Consider the following 15,776-nt stretch of genomic DNA (forward strand, 5'->3'; position numbering starts at 1 on the left):
GTTAGGTTAAATTATATAAGGTTAGTATTAAGTTAGGTTAGGTTAGATTAGGTTCCATATGATTAAGTTATCATTAGTGTGGTTAACTTCAAGTCGGAATAATAAATTGGGATGCTAATATTCCTGTGATCTAAAGTAACAAATGGCGACTGAGAACCTCCCCCAGAACAACAATCCCGAGCGTTTAACACAGTGTACGGGACGGGGTAATGTTAGGATGCCACTTTGCATATCACACCTAACCATCAGCACAAGAATGTAAACTAGATGGACACGACTTTCATTATACACTGGTCTTGGTTTTTTCTCCCCCCTCAGAGGTACACCACAAATAACATAATTTTCACCACATTTTATAAAAGAAGGTAATTGTTTTGTGTGAATGGCTAATGGGGGTGGCTTAAAGGTGAGGAGGAACAGGTAAAAGAAATCTTGGTTCACCTGTAGATGATTCGCTTATCGTCAAGTTTATTTTTTCTTACATGAAGATTAACCATCCTAAACTTGATCTGGCTCTAAGCTAACCTAACGCTACCCTGACTGACCTAATCTAACCTTACCTAACCTGATCTTACCTTACCTAACCTAATTTAACCTAACTTAACATAAACTAACTTAACCTAACCTAATTTCACCTTACCTTACCTTACCTTACCCTATTGACTGTAATTCTGTAGTATGGACTTACAGACAGAAGAGTTAAAGGCTATATTCTTTTATACTTTATGTAATTCCATCAAAAATGCGGTCAAATGCTGTAACTTTCTCGCCTTGTGTTACAGAAGTATTGGTAGTCATTTATTAAGTCTGATTCATATAGTTTTATTGAATTTTTATATACAGGAGTTACCATCAAACTTTAAACCATAGCAAAGTATATACTTCAAAATGACTGTGTGTGTGTGTGTGTGTGTGTGTGTGGGTGTGTGTGTGTGTGTGCGTGAGTATGTATTTATGTATGTTTAAAAAAGGTTAAATATATCCCAGTTTTTATATACTTTCTTCTTCCTTCAAAAAAAATCCTCTCCATGTGACTTTTTTTAATATATGTTCAGTATAAAATTAACCAGAAACTACAAATTTATTTTTAAGCTCTACAGTAATTAAGAAATATACATCACTATAGTATAACAGCTATGGTTATGATCTTAAGTATGTTTGAAGTATATTTAAGAAACAGGTGTATAATTTTGACTCTAACACCTGAATGGTCAAACTATCATCACAGGTATGTCATCATTAAGTCTAAATTTTGCTGTATTTATTTTTCATTGTTAATTAAGATCAGGTAAATTGTAAGTACTTGGATACAGGTGTTGATATATTAGGTTCACTTCAATATCACTTTAATTCCTTATAAGTCAACACCAATATCTCACAAGAACTTCACTGTTTGATACGATAAGTGATGCTGACTGTCCCTCCCTCCCCTCTTGGCCTCCTTACATGAATAATAAAACACGTAATGCAAGTTATTGCTTTATTTAGTGAAACAACATAAAAATTAGAGAAACACTCAATTTTTTTATTATAGGATACAACAATGTTACTTTTTTGTTACATACAGTACAAGGCATGGATACCAGATGCTGTATTGGTAGAGAGTTGGTCTAGGTAGATGGTCGAGGGTTTGTTGTAGTACTGTCGCAACGCTCACTTCTCCTGGCCTCGTCTCCCCCTCCCCCCGGCACAACCAATGCCCAAGTAGACACAAGAAACGTATCTACACAACTCACTCTGGAGCTAAATTGATCTTTGTTGTCTTTCTTGCTTCTAATTATATTACCGATTCGGTAATAATTAACTAATCCACGTCCAGAATCACCGGCACCTGTAGTTCTTGTCACCGTGTGCCGTATACAGGCATATCCGTACATAGGGTGTGCAGGGTCAGGTTGGGGGTAACATAGAGTGTGGTCCCACTGTGGCGCAGCAGCCCTAAGCTACCGAGACACCTGCTCTAAGATGTACTACTGCTACATGTATGTACTATCATAGGTACTATCAAAGCATGTTGTCATTGGCACTAGATAATGGGTGATGCCAGATGTCCAAGCAGTTGACTTACAATCTACTGTAATGACTACTGAACCTATGTCTAATATTGGATTAATGCCCTTAACAATACGCTTTCTTTATATTTACAAATCTTACAAATGCCTAGATATATAATTTATAGAGGTGCCTGTAGTACTTGCTATGTCGCAGCATGGCAGATGTACAGACAATAATCGTAGTCTTACAAATTTAATGAAATGTGAAACTCTGACAAAAAATTCGCTTCAATAATAGCCAGAAATAATGTTACTTTTGTTCTTCTCGCTAGGCATCCACTTGTGCACATCTGTGGTAGTTTTCGTGATATGTTAGTTGACATTTTTAAAACTTAAGTCGTAAACTGATGACCTTGAGTGGATACGATGAAGCGGCTGACAAGAGACGGTCTCGCCAGGCTCTTCTAAGAGTCAAATATTGCACCTGGCTCCACCGCTCACACGTACACCTACACAGGTAAGGATAGAGGACGATAGTCATACTCAAACTGACTCATCTCTTGGTGAAGGAAAGCTGACTCTACCATCAACATAAATAATGTATTCGACCCCTATTGCTGACGATCACTTTCAGGATCACATTAATAACTACACAGAGACAAATATCCCCGGCACATCACATGCCTATAAGCTGTAACTACACTCAAAATATACAATAAATACACTTTAAATAGTATAAAAAAGTCGTGTTTGTGATGTTTTGAATTCCCTGGGCAGGTCTATGTCATATGGACCAGTGTTGTGGGCACGACACCTGGGGCGGGTAGTGGTGGGTGTACAGCAGTGAAGCAGCTCACGGCTCCACTACTGTACTCTGAGGTAACGCCCACTGCTCGCGCACCGTCAGTGTACCGTCCCTGCACTGACGGCGGTCACTGTTCTCCTGTGTCAAAAGAATTTCATGGAAGATGCGCCCAATGCCAGAGTTTCTCGTGTGTTGCTGACCCCCGGGGAGGTGCTGCTCCTCCGGCAGGTCAGCTGTGTTACGTATGAGTGTTACCCTAGTGACAGAGTTCCTCATGGAGGAGGTAAACTGGCGTAAATTTACGTATGAAGGAAGTGCTGGCGGGATGCTCAACCATACTAGGTGGCACGTCCTTAGTGGTCAACATTACTGGCTGTCTCCTGCTGGTGTCCTCATTCTCCTGGCGAGGTAGAGGTAATGACGTCATCTATATCAGTGAAGGTAAAAGGGTATGACGTCAGCACCGTCATTTTTATTGTACATGAACCATCCACGTCTTGGCACCCATCATCACCAACTGTGACACTCGCAGCTTAGCTTATGGATACAGTTATAATCATTTCCTGCTAATTATCTACTATAAAATTTATGTACATAGTTAAGTATCAATTGCCATTTAAGCAAAGCAAGACAACACTTTCTGCTTCAACACATCGAGAACCAACTGTCAACACTGAGAGGCGACACCAGGCAGTACACTGCCAGGGCCTTCTCCCTCTGTTGCTACTTACACGAACGTCAACATTACGGTGCACACCAGCACACACTCGGGTAATGAGCGGCTTGTTTCTAGCGAATGCATCCTGTACTGTACTGCCGACTGCTTGTAAGAAAACAAGCCTCTGCTCACTGCACCTTCGGATACACATACTTGCACATTACAACTGACAACACCTATTTGTTTTCTCCACTTAATACACGTTTCTCTGTACACGAGGTACTCGTCTCAGAGGCTGTACATCATCATATTTGTCTGAGACCACAGCTGGTCATTACCCTGGTAAGTCAGATTTGAGGAAACACTTCGGAATATCGTCATAATCGTCGTTTGTGCTTTTGAAATGCCAGATGCTGAAATGGAGTTTGGTCATGAATACTTGCACGACACATTATCCTGATACTGTAGTTAATGGAGGGTGTATGACTGCCGCTCTACCGCCACGTGGTGTTGGCGGTGGCGGCGGTGATAGCGGGGTGGTTGGCGAGGGCGGGGGAGGCCAGCAGTCTGTCTACGGCCTCTCGTTCCTCCTTCTGCTGCTGATTCTGCTGTAGGTCTTCATTCTGTAGTTCGGCAGCGATCGCTTCCATCTCCTTCCTTATGGTGTCTGTAACAGAAACATTAAATACATAAGGTTGGATACAGTGGACATGTACTAGATCAATAATAAACAGTTTAGTTCATCTCAATTTAGATAGAGTTTAATAGAAGGAAGGAAGAGTACACAAAGCTGTTTACACTTACACGTACCATTTATGTCACCCAGGGCGTCAGGTGAGTTGGAGCGGATGTGGTCCTCATAGCGACTCCTCCGCTTCATCTCCACGTCAAGGCGTTCCTGCAGGCGACGTCGCAACTTTTTCAGCTTAGCGCAGCGCTTCTGCATCAGTATCCGGTTCTTCTGTTCCTCCTGCAGCTGTTTCTCCAGCGTCTCCCTCAGTTCACGCTCTCGAAGGACTTCCATTTTCAATTCGGCTGCGATAAAAGAAACGCAAGAATTATTATATTTTGGGTAGCCATCTTTGTTATGAGTGACTTATGGCGTCAGAAAATGTGATGTAATATCCCACATGATCACACACTAGACTTGTGCTCACCTTTCTCACACTGTGTTTGCCTCTCGTGGTGTCGCGCGTTCTCCTCAGCCACCCGCAGGAGGCCCAGAATATTCCTGAGTAGAACCTCCGTGGATGAGAGGGGAGCGTTGCCCCCCATGCTGGCGAGAGCTCCTGGGGGCGCTGGAGGCGAGGTGAGCTGCGTCTGCCCTAGTGTACTGGAGGCTCTGGTCCACGCATCAGCCACGTCCATAGCTGTTGATCAGAGAAGAAATAAAGGTTATATAAAATTCCTGTATGAGAAGCTTATATACTTCGGAGAGCATTGATAAAATGATAAAAATCCCACAAGTGTCACCAGAAAATATATTATAGATACTTACATTCATCTTTGTCCTCGTCATCGTCCATATCAGATAGACGGTCATCGTCATGAGGGTTGTGACGGCGGTCATCGTCATGTAGGTCACGCCCGGAGTCGTGGCTGGCCAGGTCGTGGTCCCGCTCGTCATCTCGTTCGTCCTGAGCATCTTCAGAAGCGGCGCCCTTAGACAGGTTGAGGACGGGAGAAGTGGGCGGCTGGTGGTCGTCGTGGGTGGAGGTGGGTGGCAGATGGTGGGGTCCTGCCATACTAGTGGGCGTCAGACCCCGTCGCTGGTCCAGTGCCATCAGACGCTCTCGCTCTACCCGCTCCTCGTGCATCCTGAAACATGACAACAAACACCAATTATATTTCTGGAATCATGAGATACTCAAAGTTATCAACCCATAAATTAATTACTACTGTCATCCGAAGGTTATGAATTCAAATCATTATCATTATTATTGTTGGTATTATTATTATTATTGTTATTATTATTATTAATATTATTATTATTATTTTAACATTATTATCATTATTATTATCCAAGACCCTCAAGCAACACTTCCTTCTATGAGTTTAAAGTGTATGTCCAAGAAGTGTCAATCAATTATATTCAAGTGTGGATGAAACTGCCAGGCCTGACTTTACTGATGTATGTCCTCCCTCACCTTTGTTATTCTATCTTATAATGAATGATGTTTTATGCGATGTCCATTTTCTAACTGGTTAAAATGTGTAGAGTTTAATGCATAAATTATTACATAGAGATTATTTTTGAGACAATGATTCCCCTGAAACTGAAAGAGTGAGAGATAAGTCCTTCTCTCTCTTACCCAGATAATAAAACTCTTCTACTGACTCCATGACGTAAAATCAAAGTTTTTGTAACATACCGCACATACCTGGCCAAAGACTCAGGTGTGATTTGTGGGTGTTTGAGAGGGGAGGCCTCGTTAGGGGAGAGGGGGTGTGGTCCTACTGGGCCTCCTCCAGGCAGACCGCCGGGGAGGCCGCCGGGCAACAGTGGTGGGTAGCCGAGCCCTGCCATGTGGTGCGCCATGTACTGTAGAGGATTGAAGTGTGGCGGCGCGTGGTACCCGTTGGCGAGCAGTGGCGACTTATCCAACCTTGGGTCACCTGTAGGGAGGAAAGAAAGAGCATTAGTATTTATCCTGTTCTTACACTCAAATGGCCTACTTCAACCCTACATCCGTCGTATTGTTTTTAAGAAGTAACGACAAGAAATAATCACCACGAACACTACTGTCTAAAATACCTTGTTGTTCAGGTAAGTGTTTGTTACCTGTTGTTATTGTGTATCATTAACCGTGAGTACACCTGGCGGGAAGCAGTGGCAGTAAGGATGAGTGTAGGGAACAATAGCGGCCTTGATGTGATGATGTAAGACTTTTAATGGTAATAAGTCCCTATTTTGGCTCTCAGGTGGTCACTATCCCCCCTGACACCACTCACACTAGACAAGACACAACATTATCACAAAACGGCCTCCAGATGTTCACCTTCACCACGCTATAACTCTCCACAAATTGGAAAATATTATAATAATTGAACTGAATCAAGAATTCCCAGTTGTGTAATCGTTTCCATGGGGTGTTTGACCTCCTGCAGCGGCTACCACAGGAGAGAGAGAGAGAGACGTGAGGTAAGTGAGCGAGGCACTAGGGGGGGGGGTTAGGAAGGATTGGAGTGGGTGAGGAGGTGAAGAGGTTGACGGGGGAGGGGAAGGCGGATGGGGAAGGGGAGGAGGAAGGAGGAGAGGAAGGGGAAAGAGGAGGGTAAGCATAATAATAATATTCTTCCTTCGCCTGTGTGTGTTCCACTTCGGCAGGAGGACTGTACTGCGTGAGGACTAGACCACTGTGCTGTTCGCCTGACGTACACGAGATCCTGTCCAAGCTAACGTCCTCCTCCACCCTCTCACCATATTTACCACACCATTAAAATTATAACTCTTTGTATATTACTCCGTTTAAGCAATTGTTACTACACCGTATATAGAAGAAAAAATTACTTAACGTACAATCAACAGTATTTCTTCACCATGAATATATTTAATGAAACTGAAAAGATAATTATACGTGATGGGTTTTTATGGGTTTGTTATTACCAAGAAAAAAATATGGTGATCGTAAGGTTGACGTACGTGAGTCATTGGTAACACTGCACTGCTGAGCCAGATTGCGGCAGATAAAAACAAGCAACACTCCCTGAGCGTGTTCCTGTCGCACCTTACCACTTGCCGCCGCCACCTGCCAACACACACGCCTTTTTTTCCACCTTCAATCATGCCAGATCAATCGTCATTTTTTTTTATACAATACCAAAAAATAAAGTAAATATATATAATAAACAAAATTCCGATTATCTGTTATGTATGTATATATGTTTTCGTCAGTAAATGAATCGATATTGAGTCAGTTTTATTCGACGGATAATTGTGAGCTAGCAACATGTAAGGCAAGGCGGCCATGTTGAGACTTCAAGGTCAAAGGAAGAATCAAATCAGCGACTATATTTCGCGTCCGAAGAAGACAAACGCGGCTGGAAAAATCACCTTCGTTCGGAGCTTGACATTTTTTAAACAATATCAAAAACTTCTCCATTAATCAAAACGACAAGAGGGACTCGAGGCGATCTAATGCTTTTTTTTTTCTTCTTCGATACTCCATTCAGGTGAGACTTGAACAAAAGAATTTAATGTGAGGAACTTGTTTAAAGGTTGAGAGTGAGTGAGGGAGTGAGAGTGGTGGTGGTGGTGGGCAGGAGAGAGAGGGGCGGTAGTTCGTACAGGGTGAGTGATGGTTATAATGCAGCACCAACCACCCGGCAGACGACGTGGCCCCCGCCAGACTGTGTTGTGGTCTACTGAACCCTCTCGTGTTGTTCCTCCTCCTCCTTCTTCTGCTATCCTACCTCCTGTTCTTCCTAACCTACTCCTGTTTTTCTTCCTATTGTTAACCTACTGTTCTTCATTCTTCCTTCTTCCCTACTCCTCTTCTTCTTCCTCCTTCTCCTCCTCTTAATTCACCCCTAATCTTCCCCCTGCAGTCTTACTCACTCCTCCGATCCTGCTCTACCTCAACCTCTTCCTCCTGCCTCCTCCTCCCTCTCTCTTTTCATGCCCTTGCCCAGATATCCTCCTCCTCCTCCTTTCCTTTTCCTCGTGTATTGCTTCTGTTGCTTTACTGTTTCTGTTGCTTTACTGTTTCTGTTGTTGGCTCAGTGCTGTTGAAGTGTTTAGTGTCATTACTGCCCCTCCCTCCTCCTCTACCTCCTCCTACCCTCCTCTTCCTCCTCCTGTACCTCCTCCTACCCTCCTCTTCCTCCTCCTACCCTCCTCTTCCTCCTCCTATCAACAGCAACCTCTGTGATTCCCGACTCGCCGCTGTTGCTTTTGTTCGTTCGCCAATGCTGTCGTTCCTTCGCCACCACTGTCGTCCATACACCTTTGCTTCCTTCTTATTAACCTCTACGAACTATTTTTTTTACCTCAACGACTTTGTTCCCTCGCAAGCAAATACCACATACACACAGACATACATACAAGCACACACATATACAAATACAGTCACACCATATATACACACAAACACTCACATACATATACAACCGTCCATAGACACACAAATACAAAGACAGACAGACAGAGACAGACAGACAGACAGATATCATCCCACGTCAGGTACACAAACATTTTCTCTCACCACTTAATACTTTCAATCTACCTGAAGGGGATGACCTGACACTCGACCAACTAACGATACCTGTGGGGTTAGGTTAGGTAAGGTTTGGTTAATTTCTAATCCCCACGTAATCTGACCAAAGTTAAGAAATATTTAATTAAAAGAAAAAAAAATTATCACCGATTCATTTATGTAAAAGAAAAAAATGAATTTATTGGTAATGATGTAAAAACTTTCTTAAATGTAATGATAAATTTTAGGAATTAGATTGGGAGAATGTTGTGATATAAATGTCACTTGTAATCCTTGAATAGCCTGAACTTATATGCGAGTGACATTCTAAACTTGCTAGATAATCATATATATATAAGAAATAATGTCACCTGAAGATTTTATTGGTGTCTCATTCCTTTACCGCCAATGTTCGTTTCCCAATGGTTGATATGAGTCGTATTTTCTGCCTCTAATATTTATATTAAGTATGAAGAAAAAGTTTTATTTTCACCTTTAATAATTTTGTTTAGTCCAAGTGAATCTGTTTAGTGTGTATATAAGATCACCTGAAGATTAAACACCCTAAAGCTAACCTAACCTAACTTAACATAACCTAACCTAACTTAACATAACCTAACCTACCTTAACATAAGCTAACCCCAATTACTCACCAACATAAATGATGACAAACAAATATCCGAACTAATCTCCAACATCCAACAGTCCAGCACATCACCAAGCTAAGCAGATCACCAAGACACAGCTCATCACCCACATCCCTACTTGGTGACCATAATTTAACAAGAGGGAGGGAAGAGAGAGGGAGGGAGAGGAGAGAGAGGAAGGGAGAGAGGGAGGGAGGGAGAGAGAGAGAGGAAGGGAGAGAGGGAGGAGAGAGAGAGGAAGGAGAGAGGAGGGAGGGGAGAGAGAGAGGAAGGAGAGAGGAGGAGGAGAGGGAGGGAGGGTAGCGTCGTATCAAGCATGACGATCTATAATGACTTGGTCTCACCGGGACGACGAGTAGGAGTCAACTAACTAACGAACTGACTGACGAAGACGACGAAGACGAAGACGAAGACGAAGGGTACCTGACCAGATCCTTGATGACTGCTCTCTCTGACCCCTAATCGTTGCTACATAAATTCAAAAATGTCTCTTTGTTTGTTTACATTATTCCTACTGTCTTATGGTAGTTAATATGTGGTTTTAGTGTTTATTTTCTACCTTAATACAGGTATCAATTACAGATACAGGTATTAATTACAGGTACAGGTATAAAGTATAGGTACAATAATTCCCATCTGGTGATAGAAGCATAACGTTGACGCCTGAAGGTGAGAGAGAGAGAGAGAGAGAGAGAGAGAGAGAGAGAGAGAGAGAGAGAGAGAGAGAGAGAGAGAGAGAGAGAGAGAGAGAGAGAGACTATATTCTCTCATTACCACACTCCAACAGAACAGACCAGACATACATACAGTACACGTCATGAGTTCATTAAAGATATCAACACGTGGTTTAACAAATACGAAAGAATATACAAAAAAAAAAAATCAAGAGCAGGATGGTATTTAGGTGAGAATTGAGTGTGTGTGTGTGTGTACTAGCGTGGAAACTTAAGCTAGTGATGGCTAATACCTCTTACGCATCACTACCCTAAGACTCATAGTCCAATCTCACGTCGTCAGATTAATTATTTCTACGTGACGCACCAAAGAAACACTATTACTAATGATTGTTTATGACGGTATGAACACACCCGCTGAGTTTCACACCTTCCCACCTTGGATCGATCGGCTAACAGCATCCCCGCGGATATCCGAGTTGAACGATACACTATGGAGGAAAATGGTCAACCACGCACCGGACACACGCCATTCTCTAGCCATTTTTATCCTGGTCTCTGTATAATGTATAACAATGGAGTATCTTTGTTGGGGGGGGATAGGCCACATTAATATATTTAGTCACCTGTCCTAAGGTAATGGTTGCTTACCTGTGTGTTTATTCAAGGGTAGCCCACACCTCTCTCTCTCAAGTGAGTCATTAGAATGAAGGATAACCACCATGACCAGGTAATTATTTTAAACGTTCTACCATAATGATAATGACACTGCATCACTAAGGTCAGGTAATCAAGTGAGGTAACTAATGAGTGGACGACGCGAGAAATATTGTTTGTTAGCAGAAAAGTTTGTAAAGCACATCACTGTAAAAGGTACACACACACACACACACACACACACACACACACACACACACACACACACACACACACACATAACATAACCTCCCCCCCCACAGGCCAACCACTATTACTGAATCACACGGGATCACTTCCTGTTGTGTTTAATTACCAGGCGAGACAATCATGCTAACAAGGTACTTTCCCGTGACGGTCCGCCTTCCTGCCGCCCCCTCCCGCTGTCATTTCTCCTCTCCTCTCCTCCCCTTCCTCCCGCTACTGCTCCTCCTCTCGCCAAAGCTAATACTCCTCTCGCCACCACTTCTCCCCCTAGTCCTCCCGCCACTCCTCCTCCTGCGTCACTCCTCCTCCCTTGTTGCTGCTGCTGCTTTATACTGATGTCATCCCACCAGGAGAGTGACTTCTAAATTCTTACCACTGCTCAACGACATCATAGCTCCTCCCAAAAGAAAGAGTGACGTCATGTCTTCGTCTAAATAATTGAATGACGTCATCGTTCTTACCCAAAACAAAGAGTGACGTCATGTTTTCATAGCAATAATTTTAATGACGTCATCACTCCACCCAAAACAAAGTGACGTCACGATTCCTCATGTAAATTCCCGTCATCATGTTTCTCCAGGTAAGAAGGGCACGGTCTAAACCTTATCACTGCTTTGTTGTTGAGTGAATTTACGGGTTGAACAAATAGGTTTAATTAGTTTTCCTGTGTATATTAGTGTACCTGGGAGGTGCTGAGGTGTGGCGGTGGCCGGGAGGGGTGTGAAGGGTGTGAGGGGAGGAAAAGGAGGAGAGGGAAGAGAGTGGTACTTAGGGGGAGGAAAGGGGAGGGAGGGAGGGAGGAAGGGGGAAGTGTACAGGGTGGAGGGAAGGGGTGAAGACAGGGGAGGAAGAGGGGGGGGAGAGAAAGTGGGTGGTGGATGGTGGTAGGGTTAATGAGAGAGGGGGGGTAGAAAAGCTGCCTTCAGGAGGTGGGGGAAGGAGAGGGAGGGGAGGTGGGGGGGAAGGAGAGGAGGGAGGGGGAGGGGAGGAGGGGGAGGAAGTACTGGTCTAAAGGGAAGGGGAGGGAGGAGAAGACAGTACTGGAGGGAAGGGGAGGAAGAAAAGTGGATGTACTGTAACGGGATTGGGAGGGAGGGAAGATAGGGAGGTAAGATAGGGTGGGAAGGGAGGGAAGATAGGGAGGGAAGGGAGGAAAGAGAGGGAGGGAAGGGTGAAGGTTGTGGAGGTACTCTGGCCCGGACTCTACACCGCCCCCCTGATGAATGTACCGTTTAGATGATTAAACAAATATTTAGAGATCGGTATTTCCAGTCCGCTCTGATTAATCACGTTAGGATTTTTTTTTCTTTCTCTCCCTCTTCCTTAGTCTATCTCTATCTCTCTCTCTGTTTTTCTCCCTCTCTCTCTCTTTTCTGTTTCTCTTCCTTAATCTATCTCTCTCTGTTTTTTCTCCCTCTTCTCTTTCTGTTTCTCTCCTTCTTCCTTAGTCTCTCTGTTTTTCTCCTCCTCTCTCTTTTCTGCTTCTCTCTCCTTCTTCCTGACCCATCTCTCTCTCTCTCTCTCTCTCTGTTTTTCTCCTTCTCTTTCTGCTTTCTCCTTCTTCCTTGGGTCTCTCTCTCTCTCTCTCTCTCTCTCTCTCTCTCTCTCTCTCTCTCTCTCTCTCTCTCTCTCTCTCTCTCTCTCTCTCTCTCTCTGTTTTCTCCCTCTTCTCTCTTTCTGTTTCTCTCCTTCTTCCTTAGTCTCTCTCTCTCTCTCTCGTCTTATTCTCACAAAAATCCATCTCTCTTTTCTAAGTTTTTTCACATTTCTTGGTGTTATTTTCATTATATTTAATCTCATAATCTTTACTTCTCCTTTATTATGTTATTTATCGGTTTATTATCGTCTTTCTCTTTATATTATTCATTTGTATTGTTTGTTATTCTTCGAACCTGGGAAGATAAGGTGAGAGAGAGAGAGAGAGAGAGAGAGAGAGAGAGAGAGAGAGAGAGAGAGAGAGAGAGAGAGAGAGAGAGAGAGAGAGAGAGAGCACACACACACACACTCCATTAACAGCCACATCCACACTATAACCTAAATTAATGCAATCTAATCTCATTTCACCTAACCTAACCTAAGCAATTCTAACCTAATCTAACCTAACCTAACCTAACCTAACTTAACAACATAACCCAACCTCACTAAACTTCACCTCGCCATTGAGTTAGGTTAGGTTACGTTAGATTTAGTTGGGTTAGGTTAGGTTTTGTTAGGTTAGGTTAGATTAGGTTAGATTTACTTGGGTTAGGTTAGGTTTTGTTAGGTTAGGTTAGATTTGGTTTGTTTGGGTTTGGTTAGATTAGGTTAGATTTGGTTAGGTTAGATTAAGTTTGTTTAGGTTAGGTTAGATTAGGTTAGATTTGGTTAGGTTAGGTTAGATTAGGTTAGGTTAGATTAGGTTAGAATTGGTTACGTTAGGTTAGATTAGGTTAGGTTAGATTAGGTTAGATTTGGTTAGGTTAGGTTAGCTTAGGTTAGATTAGGTTAGATTTGGTTAGGTTAGGTTAGCTTAGGTTAGGTCGTAACTCAAACCTAAACTCAACGAAAATAACTCAGAGGCGACACGTGCTCTAAGCCAGACCAAACACCGCCTCCCGCTTCACCTCCCAGCACGGGCGAGAAACACAACTGGAACGGCAATTATGCAAACCCCTCCAACAAAAACTCCCTCTTTTTTTTTATTAATCAATCCAATTATTGTCATTAGAGTTAATTATAGTTAGTTATTCCCTCCCTCTCCCTCATCCCCCTCTCTCTACTCCCCATTCCTCCCCCCACCCCCCCCCTCTCTCCTCCCCCTCCTTATCACCATCCCCCTACACCATCTGTTTTGTTGTTCTATTATAATTTCACCTCGACACCACCTTCACAAACAAATAAATCCAACAATGACATGGCATCGGAAACAAAGACAAACACACACACACACACACGTCCACCCCACACACGCCCACCCCACACACACCAACCCCACACACATCATCGTCCACCCCACACACACCAACCCACACACACACGTCCACCCCACACACACCAACCCCATACACAATAATAACGTCCACCCCACACACACACACCAACCCCACACACACACGTCCACCCCACACACATACCTCAACCCCACACACACATCGTCCACCCCACACACCAACCCCACACACACACGTCCACACCCACACACACCAACCCCAGCCACACATCGTCCACCCCACACACATACCACAACCCCACACACATGTCCACCCCACACACACCAACCCCACACACACACGTCCACCCCCACACACACACACACCAACCCCACACACACACGTCCACCCCCACACACACACACACCAACCCCACACACACACGTCCACCCCACACACACACGTCCATCCTCACACACCAACCCCACATACGCCCCCCTCCCCCACACACACACAAATAAACAAACCGACACGATAAAAAAAAACTCATTAGAAGGGCCCCAGCCTGCGTGTGGTCGTAAATAAAGGAATTAATTACAGCCTAGCGGGTAGTTGAGTGTTGTGGCTAGGCTAACCTATTTGATCATGGCGGCAATTAATGCTCTTGTCTTGCGTTTACATCTGACAATTGGTTGAAATATGAGGCCGTAAATAAGGAAGCACTTTCAAAAACGGAGAATTCGTATATAGGGGGACGTTTGAGCTACGTTATTATGTCCTGTTGGCTGCAGTGTATAACCTCTGTAGTGTGTGTGTGTGTGTGTGTGTGTGGTGTGTGGGGTGTGTGTGTGTGGGCGTGTGTGTGGGGTGTGTGTGTGTGTGTGTGTGTGTGTGTGTGTGTGTGTGTGTGTGTGTATGTGTGTGTGTATGTGTGTGTGTGTGTGTGTGTGTGTGTGTGTGTGTGTGTGTGTGTGTGATGTTTTGATTTTCAGAAGTTTATTTACACCAGGAAGTTTAACTCTGAATGATTCCTTCTGTAACCTAACCTAACCTAACCTAACCAACTTACAACGTCTTTATCATCCTATCTACATATTGAGTTCCCAGGGTGCACATAGAGTACTTTGTGTACATGTAAATACCGTGTGTACATGAATTAACTGGTATGTATGTTAACTAGCATGTATGTAAAGTCATTTATACTACATGACCTCAAAAACCAAACGAAATTTGAGTCCACGATGACCAGAATTTTACAGATAAAGGAGAATTTCCATCAATTGGTTCTAAGTCATTCCGGCAACCTCCCTCACCTCTCAGTGGAATCTATTACTAATTGGCTAAGACTACAGTTAACCAATAACCCTCCCCTATAGTATTACTCGTAATTATTGCCCGAAAGGAAAACACATTACTCATGAACAGCTCTGACGCCAAATAAACAATCCATTATAGAAGTAAACGCCGATAAGTGATCAGTGACTCTGGTAATTATGTTTTAAAAGGATTGGATGCGACTAAAGAGGTTCCTAGACCTTATAGATACGATCATAGGCTCAAGGCTGTGCTGTGGGTCAATGCCTTATACTGTAGTCGATCGTAAGCATTACAAACTTCTTTAACGCGTCATCATTACCAATCGTAAACTTCTTCTTCAACCTCATCACTACCACACACAAACTTCTGCACCACCACCAATCACAAACTTCTCCTTAAACATCCCCAACCAGTCACAAACTTCTCCTTAAACATCCCCAACCAATCACAAACTTCTCCTTAAACATCCCCAACCAATCACAAACTTCTCCTTAAACATCCCCAACCAATCACAAACTTCTCCTTAAACATCCCCAACCAATCACAAACTTCTCTTTAAACATCCCCAACCAATCACAAACTTCTCCTTAAACATCCCCAACCAATCACAAACTTCTCCTTAACACCAAACCGTAACTAATCCATCCCCATTACAAGCCTCCCTGCACCTCATT

General features: G+C 43.4%; 1 protein-coding gene across 5 annotated transcripts in view; it reads right to left on the bottom strand.

Moving 5' to 3' along the window:
- Positions 1–1,466: 1,466 nt before the first annotated feature.
- Positions 1,467–15,776, bottom strand: part of LOC121857738 (dachshund homolog 1-like) — an 84,409-nt gene continuing 70,099 nt past the window's right edge. For 2 of the 5 annotated variants that reach the window (XM_042353856.1, XM_042353855.1), the window contains exons 3-7: positions 5,839–6,073; positions 4,956–5,275; positions 4,615–4,827; positions 4,262–4,492; positions 1,467–4,124 (exon numbers count right to left, since the gene is read on the bottom strand). In XM_042353856.1, coding sequence (XP_042209790.1) covers positions 3,952–4,124; positions 4,262–4,492; positions 4,615–4,827; positions 4,956–5,275; positions 5,839–6,073 — 1,172 coding nt within the window. In that variant the 3' untranslated portion in view covers positions 1,467–3,951. Of the gene's footprint in view, positions 4,125–4,261; positions 4,493–4,614; positions 4,828–4,955; positions 5,276–5,829; positions 6,074–15,776 lie in introns of all 5 variants that reach the window. The other 3 variants (XM_042353852.1, XM_042353851.1, XM_042353853.1) reach the window with 2 other exon arrangements.

This window comes from Homarus americanus, unplaced genomic scaffold (genome assembly GCF_018991925.1).
Source record: "Homarus americanus isolate GMGI-L3 unplaced genomic scaffold, GMGI_Hamer_2.0 scaffold16712, whole genome shotgun sequence".
NCBI lineage: Eukaryota > Metazoa > Arthropoda > Malacostraca > Decapoda > Nephropidae > Homarus > Homarus americanus.